This window comes from Lytechinus pictus, chromosome 12 (genome assembly GCF_037042905.1).
Source record: "Lytechinus pictus isolate F3 Inbred chromosome 12, Lp3.0, whole genome shotgun sequence".
Taxonomy (NCBI): Eukaryota; Metazoa; Echinodermata; class Echinoidea; order Temnopleuroida; family Toxopneustidae; genus Lytechinus; species Lytechinus pictus.
This window is the reverse complement of record NC_087256.1, coordinates 28,852,081-28,865,536: the sequence shown is the minus strand read 5'-3', so window position 1 is coordinate 28,865,536 and position 13,456 is coordinate 28,852,081. Positions and strand designations below refer to the sequence as shown.

General features: G+C 34.5%; 1 protein-coding gene across 1 annotated transcript; it reads right to left on the bottom strand.

The window, feature by feature from the left end:
- Nucleotides 1–5,145: 5,145 nt before the first annotated feature.
- LOC135156126 (uncharacterized) lies at nt 5,146–12,869 on the bottom strand. Its single transcript, XM_064107500.1, has 2 exons — nt 12,829–12,869; nt 5,146–10,510 (listed from the first exon to the last, which is right to left on the bottom strand). The coding sequence occupies exon 2, from the start codon at nt 10,487–10,489 to the stop codon at nt 10,103–10,105; it is 387 nt and encodes a 128-aa protein (XP_063963570.1). The 5' UTR covers nt 10,490–10,510; nt 12,829–12,869; the 3' UTR covers nt 5,146–10,102.
- Nucleotides 12,870–13,456: the final 587 nt, after the last annotated feature.

The following is a 13,456-nucleotide window of genomic DNA, read 5'->3' as shown; positions in this document are numbered from 1 at the left end:
AAACACCCCTCCCATTCTGAGTTGAATAAAAGAAAATAGAAGACAAATAAGAATAAATGAAATTAACCGAACAGGGAGGATTATCAGCAAGACATTCATGAAAAAAATAAGGGGAAAAATATTATTATTTCCTAGGGCATTGGCGGATCCAGGTAGGGAACATCCGGTCCGCCCCCCCCCCCCCCCTAGGGAGGCACCAACAATTGGGGGGGGGGTTAAGAGGACTTTGTCAAGCATACGCCAGGAATTTAAGAACCCCCCTTTATTTCTTCGAGCAAATGACCTCAATTTTAGTGCAATGAAGAGCTGTTTGCTTTTGTTTGTTTGTTTTTTGCTTGTCATTTTTTTTCCTGTACAAAATGTCCCCCCCCCCGGAAAATCTTGGATCCCCCCGTGGCCTAGGGAGAGGTAAAAAGCATCGGGCTGCACTTTAACGCACAATAGGCAGGGCCCTGAGAACGATTTTTTTTACTGGGGTGCTGACGTAGATTTTAGAAGCAAAAAAAAAAGGGTTTCACTAAAAAACAAAGGTCATTTTGGTCCACAGAAATTGACAAGCAAGTTTTCCATACCTTCTAGAATTCCAGGGGGTGCTGCATGCCTTTGGAGAATAATACACGCAGCGACCCCTAGGAAAATGGGCCATGAAAATAAGGGGGGGGGGTAAGAAATTGAAGAAAAATGAAATACATGGAGGGTTTTGCAAGCCACCCATCAAGCTTAAAGGTAAATGCATCATAGAGACAGGAAAGGACAAGAATATCAAGCTCGGTCAGTTCGTTTCCATGCATCCACCTAGGGCGGAAATCTCTCGTCAAATTAGAAGGGGGCAGGGGCTGGAAAATTTGACAAGCAAAAAAAAAAAAAAAAAAAAAAAAGGTTATCATCCAAAACGTAAAACAATAAGGTCATCTCGTTCAAAATAAATGTTTTATTTCAATTTTGAATCATGTATTTCTTTCCATCAAAAAGACCAAAAATAGCAGGGGGATATTTGCTATTGTGTCCCCCAACTATTTTGGGTAGGGGGAACGCGTCCCCCTGGGATTTCCGCCCATGGCTTCCCACTGATAATTCTGAAATGTTATACTAGATCAGGGGTAAAGTGTTTTCAATATTTTACAGGATCTGAGGGCGGCAATTTGACGGGCGCAGGGAATGGAACAGAGAAAAAGAAAAGGGGGGGAATAAATACAATCATAATCTATTTTTTTATACAAGCTAAATGCACCAGAAGTAAAGACTTTTGAGGGTTTCAAATTCTGAAGCTGAGTCGTTTCGCCCACTGAAACAAATATTTTTCCTTTCAGGGTCTCACAAGATTTTAATTCATCTGTTAAAGTTTAAACATTTTACAATGTTACGGGAAAAAATGTATTTGTCAAGAATTTTATCAATCATTTTTCAGATTTCGAAAAAAAAGACAATATTGTTTATCAATTTCAATGTCAAAGTCTTTGTTGTCATCTTTACTGTTCAATATCGATGTATCTTTAAAACATTGAAAATGAATTTCTTTGCTAGGGAACTTCGGTTACTCCATTACATCAGAATGGAGATGAAAAAAATAAACCGCAGTCGTGATAGGTGGATCAGGGTGCATGGGGGGGGGGGGGGCTAAATTTAGTTATTGCCGCAGAGGCGTTATAATGCCTAGATACGCCATTGCCCTGATCATCAAGGTAGCAAAAGTTGTGCCCATCATCGTTTTATAATGTGTGTATACAATGTATTTTTTGAAAATATATAACACCTCTTCCCATTTTATACTCATTTCTTTATTCTTCTCACCCCTACCTTCTATATAAACTTGAATTATTCATCTCCTCTTCTACCCATCCCCTCTTTCTTTCCTTTTACCCTTGAAGTTCCCTTCCTTTCCTCTTTCTCACCTTCCTACCCTTCTCTCTCACATCTTTCTTTCCTTCATTCCATCTCTCTCTCATTCTCCCACTATCTCGCATTTTCTCATACCTCCGTCAGTCATATAAACCAATAGATATGAATAAGTAACACTAGCGTACCTACTACTCTGACGAGTCTGGGAAGACCTTTTTTTTTTTTGCTTGTCAATTTTTTTGGCGGACGAATTTCCCCCCCCCCCCCTGTGGAAAATCCTAGGTACGCCACTGATAAGTAACGATTAAAAATGAAAGAAAACTTCCATTAAAAAATATTCCCAAGCTATCCTCCACTCCTTTTTTAAATTATCTTTTTTTTCTCTTACAAAAAGAAAGAATGTCTACAAGGGGCACAAAATTATCTTTTCTCTTCTATTCCCAGAAATTAGAGTGTGCCTAGGCACCTTAGGAGTGTTTCATAAGTCAGTGATTTTCTCCGATTAATTTGCTCTAAGCCAATCAGATGAGATGATTTACTGTAGCTTATAACATATGTCGGTGGAAATCACAAAATCTTTTATGAAACCTGCCCTATCTCAATTCGTATTTCGCTCTTCTCCCTCTCTCTTTCTCATTTGCTTATCACTCTCAATAATGAAACATATTACAAATGGAAGACATAACATTTGTTTTTTCTCAAGAAGACGCATCTTTTTTTTAATTGTTGTCCACACAAAAATACAAAGACGTAATCCTGAGCCAATCGCAAACCTCCTTGTTCCTCACTTCAAAAAAATCACATCATCAATAATGAGAAAAAGAGCCTTTCCCCATGGCAACGATATATATGAACCTTGTTCTTGATTCACGAAAGAAGTGAGAAAAATAGGGAGAGAGAGAGAGATACATAAAGAATGTGATGTGTCAATAATTCACCTTATACAGGCATGAGTTTCGTAGAAAGGGGGTGAAAGATAAACGGCAATTGATATCTTCCCAGTTTCCATAAAATCTGTTTTAAGCGCACTGATAAGTTTTTACGTTCATTTCAATTGGAAAAAATTAACATCATTAAAAAAATTTCATCTTTGCAATAAAAAATTCCATTCAAATTCTTGCTTCTAAAAAAACACTTGCTCAATGCATTTACAAAGTCTCTCGGCGTTCCTTCTTATAATACAACCAGTCTCTATCCATTACTTCATTTTTTTCCTTCTTTTGTTTACAAACCATTTGTACAAACTCTGAAGAGAGAACCATTCTATTTACATTCGTCATGTCAATCATATTTCATATTTCATTACATTCAGTTCATCAAATAACCCTAAATCACAATCTGCTTCTAAATTCTGTCTCTTCTACATATGCTACAAATTCATACACGAAAATTCTGGAAAAAAGAAACTTTATTTGTAGCTACAAGAAACTGTATCTACTCATGAATGTCACATTTAAAAGTAATGGAATGCTCGTATGGTGTATGAAAAAAGAGGAAAATCTGTCAACCCTTTTCCCAATCTACACGTGTACAGAAAGGGGTGAGTCAAAATCTATGACAATATTAATCAAATACAAGACACAACTTGGGCCATTTTCATTGGAAAAAAAAAAGTGAAAAAGGTAGACAAGTCACTTCATTTCATCGTAAATTCCATGAGCAAATGGGAAAAAAAGTTGTTTTGGAAGGAATCAGAGAAAATCAAAGACTTGCATATAAAATAGCAACACATTATTTTCTTTGAAATACATAGTTTTTAAACAAATCATACATAATCCTCATCTAATTACTATACTGAATCCATCAGCTCAGCTTCACTTTCAGTCGATCGCTTCACAAGTTATCTTGGCAGTTTCCACTTGATATACATCCATCTTTGTACTATCCGACCTTTCCTGTCATTTTCATGTTCTCTATAAGGCTTTTCTTTTTAAAGGATCACTATGAAGACTTTTCATCTCAGTCTTTAATGGAAAAAAAAAATCCACAAAATTAAAGTCTAAAATAGCAAACAAAAAAGCACCATAGGAAGAGGTGTGTGAAGGGCTCATAAAACACGAGATAACTAATTCTTAAAAAGATGGTGAAAAAAAAAATCACACTATGCTGTATATCAGTTGCCCGAATTTGAAGTGTAAAAATGACCTGATTGATTAACCCTTACTTAGTCAAAATTAAGGGGTTACAATCTCGGACTTCGTATAGGGATAACAAAGAAAACAGCTGCTTATGTGCAATAAAATGAGTTTGCAAATAAAGAGGAAATAAGTCCTATTGATTATACCAGAATTCTAACTCCAGACTTTGCAAATATATAAAAACATAAAAATTACTTGTTTAATAGTATACTCTTGGTGCCAAAGAATCATTTAGAAAAGCTGAACAGAATCAATTCAATGCTTATTTTGTGTAATTACACTTTAAGGCGGATCCCCTTTCTTTCTTTATAGAGACTTTATAATACGATTTAATTTTGTCTTAAATGATTTCATGTAAAGTTAAAATCAAACAATTAACAGCGACATAAACAAAAACGTTGTCTAAAAAAAGTCACATTTCAGTTTCTGAGGAGAAATCAATGAACATTAATCCTTTTCTTTATAAGCCCTTGTATTTTAAATTTCATACAATATCTTCTAAATTTCATTATCACATGACTATACCCGTTTATCTCTGCATAAAGGTCTAAAATTGTCATTAAAAATCTGTCAACAAGAATATATGATTTCACACCAGAAAAACATCAAACAAAAAAACACAAGTCACCACAGTCCATTACAAGTCCCCATTTTAGCAAGTATAACACAATGTGGCGTAAAAAGTGATATATAGCGTACAGAACCTGTTTAAATTCTTCAAACGGTTAAAAAACATCCACACAAACAGCTATCTAAAACAAAGATGGTTTTAGAAAGCTAGATCTGAGCATACTGAGAGTATTTCGTTAAAAAAAAAACTGATGCTTGAACTGATCTATATAATTAACAGCTTTTTATGTATTAAAAATTAAGTCTATCAAATTGTAGCTTGCTTCTTTGTGAAAGTTTTTTTTTTAATTTTATTGTGGCATACATGAAATTCAATTTTTAGCAAATAAATCATAAATTTCATTTTTGTAAAGAAAAAGCAATCTGTTTCTTGTTTTAAACTTTATCCCTGAGTGAAGTGTGGAAAATGGAAAGTGTCAAGTTGTTTCAAAACTGTATCTAAATGTCTGGACACACTTATTTGCAATGTGACTTGAATAATATTTCATTAGATGAGTAATTGAAAAATAAATGCATATGAAACAGAAAAGTGAGAGCGTTGAATTGAACAAGCATTTGTATTTAATTCATGCATGTTTTTAAACTAGCCAAAACCTTCCAAATCTAAGATTTGCGATATGTCCTAATCATGATAGACTTGGAACTTATGAGCCATGAAGCAAGATAACACTTCCAAAAGAGAGAAAAGGTCATTGAACTCATTAAAAAAAAAAAAAGATTCATAGCAAAAAGAGGATTTTGCAAGGAAGGAACATTGTTTAAATGCCAAAATGTCATATGCTAACTGTAGACTCCTTCCAATTGAATTTCAGAAATTGGAGAATACTAACATACGTGGCTCAATAAACTGTGTCATATATATATATATCAACATATACTGGTGGGAAGGCCTATGGTATGTCTATAACTTTTCATGCACTTCGTGTATATTATGTAGTTTGTTGTCGTACAAAAATATCTATCCAAAACATTTACACCATATTTCATTTTAAAATTAGATATTAAATGATAACACAGCATTTACAAATCTCCCACTGCCTTTGTTATACATGTAGTTATATATTGTACATCCATATGTTACCGCTAATTCAAACTCACTGATATATCATATCAACAGAGCATAGAGCAATAACTTTGAGTAAAGGTGTCTTGATATAAACTACAATGTACAAATTGATTTTAAATTCTGTATTGGTTCAGATCAATGCTACTCTGATGGCATATGGGAAACCCAATAAAAACCAATATATAAGAAAAAATAGGTAAAAACAAAAGGATTTTTTTCCTGTTAAACAAAGCCATTTGGTATAGATTGTATTTGTAATTTGCACATTTTACATAGTCACGCTAAAAATGTAAAGATTCAAAATTAAATTGAGGGTCTTTTTTTTGTTGGAAAAAATAAAGAGATTGTGTATGGCTCAATATATAAAAGTTATTAAAAGAAGTGAGAAAAACGTCTACATCACACATTCATATGGACAAGAAAGAAAGGATAACATAGACAATAAGTATTTGATTTGGTTCACAAAATACCCTGAAGAATTAAGGCTCTACTACAGACGCAACCATAACGGGCAATTCCACATGGATATTATTGATATCAAAAGGCCTCAAATTTGGATTTTCATTGATGAGTAATTAACAGTACCATACCCAGATATTGGAAGCTAAATATTGAAAGTAGGCACTGTCCCACCTCCATGTTTCATCCAGCGTATGCCAACGTACCTTTGGCAAGCTATTGATATCATAATCATCCTATTTTTAATCAAAAAATAGGATAGAATGTTTAAATGGCTTGCCATATACACATCGGTGCACACTGGCCAAAACATTTGGGTAGGACAGCTCCTAAAGTAAATGTCAGCGTACACTTGCAGAGGAATTGTATCATTCTGAAGAATTTTTTTACTTTCCACCAATGTTGATTGAAGGAAAAGTCCACCCAGACATCTCTATAATATAAGTAGAGAAAGAAGAGTAATATATAAATGAAATTTCAATATAAGTCCATCAAAAGAAATAGGAGTCACGTTTAGTTTTTTTTGTGTGTGTCACTTGTGAGCTACTTTGGAAATACCATGAATTGCCATTTTTGCCGGAAGTTTTGAATTATTTCATGGTGCATGCAAAAAAAGTCTATTCATTCATCATGGAATACAGCAACGTGAAAAATGGCAATTCATACAAATTCTTGATACTGTGTAAAAGGAAAAAAGCTCACAATGGTCATTGATCACAAAATTAAAACTTCAAAAGCCTGAAGTCTCTCATTTCTCTGACCTTATCAAATTAGAATGACATCAGCGTTGACTTTCCCTTATATGAATACTATCATTCCATTGTGTTGAAGATATTCAGAACAAAATGAAATAGATTTTTGAACAATTATACATATTTTTTTTGTTTCCCATGTGGATTTGCCCTTCTACTGGAAACTAGGTAGTTGGCAAGTTACCTAACAAAGACAGGCTGGCACAAAAAAACAAACAAACATTATTCAAAATAAAAGAGAGAGAGAAACACACACACGCTCACACAAAATGCACTCAGACTGACAGGTTTAATACAAAATATTTCAAAAAAACATCACTTGGTAAGAAGAGACAGAAGGGCGAATGTTACACAATTACTTAGGTTAATGTCTTTACGCCTCTAAGATGACACAAAGAAAATAATAAGATGAGGCCTACAATCTTTTATATGTGATTGTAAGTCAGCTATTGTTATGGTAAATGGACTATCACACCGTGTATCTGCTATCACTAATGACATTTATAGCAATATGCACAATAACATTATATTGATCTTATTTGTTGGTGCTTTTTTTCATCTTACAATTATCTACTAAGGACTACTTTACTCAAGGTTAAATTTAAATTGCATCTTATTCAGAGAAACTAGTGCAAAACACAGCACACAATATAAGTATATTACAAATGATTGTTGATTGTTATTAGTCTATGTGTGTAATTATATACTATATACCCAAACAGTGCTTTTTTTTAAGAATGAAAAATGGTAACAAAACATATATGATGGTACAGAAACGTCTTCAGCAATCGTTCAATAAGCGACTCTCGTACACCAAACATGTTACAAATTAATCAAAATAATGGGCTTGAATTGCAACCTGCATCCACACAATACATAATACATGTCTCTCACTATCGGTTATTACTTATTAAATGTTTTCAAAAACAAACAAAAACTCTTTTTTTTGCACACTATATTTCAAACGTAGCTCAAAAAGAAGCTATTATAACACATACAATAATGAAGAATAGTACTGTAACACTGCAAAATTGGCTGGACACAAAATGTGTCTTGCTCGAGGGATGATAAAAAAAAGCAATAGCATTATTTGGAAACAAAATATTTATCACGGAAGCATATTACAGCTCCTAAGAAGGGATAGAAAAAGGACTTTGCACTCACAAACAAAACAAATATATAATCTATTTGGTATGACTATCTACACACTTCACCTATTGTAACAGTTATTATAAAATGGTTGCACTAGTTTTTTTTAATGGCATTTGCTACAAATAGAAACAAAAAATCAACTTAATATGTCTCCTTGACATGCATCAACTTATTTTGCATTAATCTGTACACAATCTCTCTTGTTTACATGTTATCAAATTATTACGAGGAGAAATGCATCAATTATATCATCAATCAAAATATTATAGTTACATTTATTGAATTACAGCTTTAACACATATATTTCATTCACAAATAATGAATCAGAGACTTTCCCTTTTCAAGGAAAAAAATAGGAACAAACTCTAGTCTTTGGAATCAGACCCTAGAAACATGAATCTACAAAGACATAAAAAACAGACGTTTCTGTGGGGTGTTTCACAAAGACTTTAAATCTTAAAAGTCATGCTTTAAGCGCCAATGCGCACATGATATTCAACACACGACAGCATCAATGATTACACCTCTGATGGCATGATGCATTCTGGGAACTTATGAAGCGTGACTTTAAGTCGGACTTAAGTGTTTGTGAAACGCCCCGCTGAGACTAATCACACAGCCTACACACGAAAGCTGCCCCAGTATCAGAGCAGTCTGAATGAAAGATAGTCCTTTCTTTTTATTGTGAAAGAGCTAATTCTGAGGTAGAGATGATAGACAAAAGTCAGTACCAATCATAAGGTTTCTCTCTCATAGTCCCACAGCAAGTAACTTATGTTTGCAAATTAAATCAAATTCATTGAGTGTCATAGTCCCATTGCGTGTAACTCATATTTGCAAGTTAAAATCAAATTAATTGAATGTTTACGGAGGAAAACATGAGCCTGATGGGATAGACAGTGGCTGCTTTCTACAACTGCTTGGATTAAATGTGTATATCAAATCGGATAATGAAATAAATAGATTCAGTAAATCACTCAATTACTAACATCTTATAGTATATTGCTATGCTATTTAAGCAAGCATTTTGCTTGCAACCCAATTGATGTATCATTCTGGCTAATTATATATAATTTCAGTTTTTAAAACTTAAGTTCTGAAAACTTGTATATGTTTCACTCTTTAACTTCCTAATTCTTAATTCTAGTCCTGGAAATGCAAATATCTAAAATATCGTCAGTCATTTTGAGAAATCGTCTTTGATTGGTTAACAGCCTGTCTTTTCCCTATATCTCACTTAAGCGCTACAAACTGCATGATGCAGGTTGAAGTAATATCTTTTTTTTCACAATATAATTCAGCAATGTTAAAAAAAAAAAGAACCGTCAGTAATACCAGATTTGAATGAATACCATATGACCGTTGCAAAGCATGCACCATAATTTTTCCTTTCATTTCATCTGCATGCTTCAGGAAAATCTATTCTCCTAAGTTTCTTTCTTTTTCTTCTTTTCAAACTGTTTAGTTAAAACTTGCATAGGCACACCAATAATCAGCAAAATATCGCATCACTTGTTGTCAATTATACAGACAGTTTCTAAAAATATTAAAGCACTTTCTTTTCCTGTTGTTACTATGAACATGAAACAAAAGATTTTTGTAAAAAAAAAATGACTGTCATGTTCGTTAAATTTTGAACTGCCAATCTTCACACAATTCAAGAACTACAATGCTAGTTCTACAAAGCTGTAGGCCTGACAAAAATGCAATTTCTTGAAAGTCAATTTTTCTTCATTTCATCTTCTAATCATCACATCATTCGATTTGGTCTCAATTGCGTCGAGGAAAAAAAAAGCTCCTGACATTTTTATATCTTTGACAAATGAGAAGAAAATAATGATACGCCCAAATTGCGTTAGTCGTAATACTGTCAGTATTTTTCTCACACATGCAGAGTCCATACTCCTTGCTTCATTGAATCAGCCAATCAGAAAGAACAAACGACGACCCATCTGTTTCCTGCTTCCAGGTTCAAATCTGGATATTTGTTCTTCCTCTTTTTATCTCTCGTTCTCTTTTCTCTCTCATTCTCAGTACACTATGAATATCCCTTTCTCTACACCATTTCAGTACTTTTCAATTTGTTCTAAATCAAGCTCGTTGCAAGGATCCAAAACAAATCTATCCGCTCCTCGCTCTGTCATCGTATCTGCATCACTGTCATCGTCGTTGACGTCGTCGGGGTGGTCATCGTCGCTGCAATACGAGCAGGCATTGTCGTTGATAACCTCCTCAACCTTCTGTGGTTCATTGACGACACCTTCCATTTCTTTGGTGGGGCTCGATGTGGGCGTGATCATAATGCTCCACTGCTGCGATGACGACGACGAGGACGACGATGTCGATGAAAGGAATGCTGCAGGTGGGGGCAGGTTGTTATTTTCACACGGTGATGATGCGATGGTGGTCAGACCGACAAACTCTTCAGGAGAATAGGTTGACGTCATGCCCATGCTACGTAGGAGTTTCTTGTTCTGGACAAAGGACAAATAGAGAGATAAATATTATCATTAAGCTTACAATGGTCTTCTCTGGTTATTGTAAAGGATAACAGGCGTTGCGGTATAGCCAGAGATAACTGCAATTTACAGATATTGTACATAGATATCTGAATATTGCGTTCACTAATGCTATGGAGATCCTCACATTGGCAATGCGACAAAGATGTGTGATGTCACCTGTGAACAACTCCCCCCATTACTTTAGTATATATTTCACTTAAATTGCCTCTTTTATCACATTTATCAGTAGATCATGTGTTCTTTCTATAGGAGGGCATGTAATACATATTTCTAAAGAATACATCATGGATGAAGAGTTTGTATCACCATAAGAAAAAGCAAAACGAGACATTTTGGAGGTATTTTATAGTCCATCAAAGGGAAAGTTGTTCACATGTGACATCACACATCCTTGTCGCATTGCCAATGGGAGGATCTCCATAGCATTAGTGATTGCAATATTCAAATTGTCATAACTTTCTCATTGTTTGTCTGATTTTTCTCAAACTTTCGATGATCTGTTACTTTGATTTTTTTGTTTCGACAAAAACCTACTTATTCCAGAGGTTTCATTCGCCTTTAAGTCCCCCGCAGAGGACGTTTCATGTGACATTAGAACCCGGATCTGATCACGGGGTGTTACACAAAGATTGGCAATCAATCACTAAGTGCAATTGGCCAATCAAATTCATTGTTGGAAGTCCCATCTGTTCAAAACACTGACCAGGAACCAATCGCAATTGTTCTTTCATATGCAGACCTTTGTGATACAGGGCCTAGTAAGAAGAGCTAACTCCCCTGCAGAGGATGTTTCATGTGACAAGAGAACCCGGATCTGATCACGGGGTGTCACACAGAGATTTATAGCAATCAATCACTGAGTGGAATTAGCCAATAAAATTCATTGTTGGACGTCCCCTCTGTTCAAAACACTGACCAGGAACCAATCGCGATTGTTCTTTCATATTTGCAAACCTTTGTGTTACTGGGACCAGTATGTGTTTCATTCTCCTGCAGATGATATGTCATGAAATTAGAACCGGATATGATTATGAGGTGTTCTGCGAAGAGTTGAAGGGGAAATTCCCAAAAAGCCATTTTCTCAGAGAAAAAATTGAGAGTAATTTCATTTGTATGGGGATATATAATCAGACATACAATTTCATACCCCTTATATCTAAATGAAATATTTTCATTCATCATGTCTCATTAAGAATTTGGAATTTTATATTAAATAGCATATGGGGGCGCTGCTCATATATGTCGTCAAAAATTGGTTTTCTAAAAAAAAAACCCTTCATTATTCATTGATGGATTTTTATCAGACCTTCAGCAACATTTTTCTCCAGTTTTTCTGCTTTTTATTAAAACCAACTTATCGTCAGGGTGAACTTCCCCAATAAAGGGGTAATTAACGAACAATTGAGACAATTGCTACGGGCTTAATTTTGTCTTAGATGTAGGGTTAGGGATGCAATAGGATTTTATGCTAAGTTAAAGGGATGGTCCAGGCTGAAAATATTTATATTTTAATACATAGAGTAGAATTCACTGAGCAAAATGCTGAAAATTTCATCAAAATTGGATAACACATCCTCACTTTCCGTTTTCTTATGTTATTACATAAAATCATATTTTTTTCATTATTTCATACTTTTGTGAATAATATGTCTCCCTTATAAGGAAATAAGTTGCAGCAATAAATATCTAATGCACTAAATCAGTTGTCAATCCATTTTTTCTAGTTCTTGGAGGAAAAAATTTGAATAAACCTAATTTCATATAATAAAATACAAAAGAACAAGTGGAGATGTGACATCATCAGCCCACCTAATGAATATTCATGACGACTGTTTTCACAAAATATTGCTTAACTTTAAAATTCAATAACTTTGTTATTTGTTATCCTATTTTGTTGAAATTTTCGGCATTTTACTCATTGAATTCTACTCTATTTATTAAGCTATAAATACTTTCAACCCAGACCATCCCTTTAAGGGTTATATTTAGGGTATGGAATAGTGTTAAACCTTGGGTTGAAGTTGGTCAATCCCATTGTGTGTGGAATTTAGAGCGGAGCAATTGTCGCCGGAGCAAATGTCATGGAACCGCGGTATCACCGCATTGGTCAGATCACGTTCAGAGGATGCAAGTGACACGTATTCATCAATAAGATAGGCATTACATATCCTGTGCATTTTGGCACTTATGCACGACTTTATGTCACACTAAACTGTTTGTGAACCCCCCCCCTTAAAAAAAATCCCCTGTTGAGAGGTATATGTCTTTACCTGGAATTTATGGCACCCTGTTCTTCTTGGCCTTGACTGTTCAACCTGAAATGAAAGAAAAGAAAAAAAAATGAAATCAAATTTAGTAAAACATCACTACAATACACAATTTCTCCCTAAAATGAGTGAAATTGTTAGGTTAAAATAAATATTTGCTTGTTCAGTTCTCCGTGATCCACTTGGGCAAGGGTGACCCAAAAAATAAAAAAGGGGCTAGGGACGATTTTTACCCCGAATGCTCATAAGAGCCCTGGAAAATGAATAATGATTAAAAAATCCCTGGAAATGCCTATTCACTGCAATGTTAAAGCTTATCCACTGTTGCAATTTAGGTATTAGAATGTGAAAAGTAGCTCCCCCCATTGAAAAAAAATAGTTTCTGACATTGTGACAATTAATAAAATAATAAAATGACTAATACTGTCAAGTCTAAACTGCACATGCCTTACTTTTCATTCAAATGAAGAAATGTTCTTGTCTTAATTTGAATTCAGAGTATGAACGGGGACCTAGTTCACAGGTAGAATAGGTTACCTCTGTTCACGTGCAGAAAATATAAACCTTACTTGTTTTTTTTTTCAATTTTAGAGTGTGAATGGGGACCAAGTACAAGGTAGCAAAGGTCGCC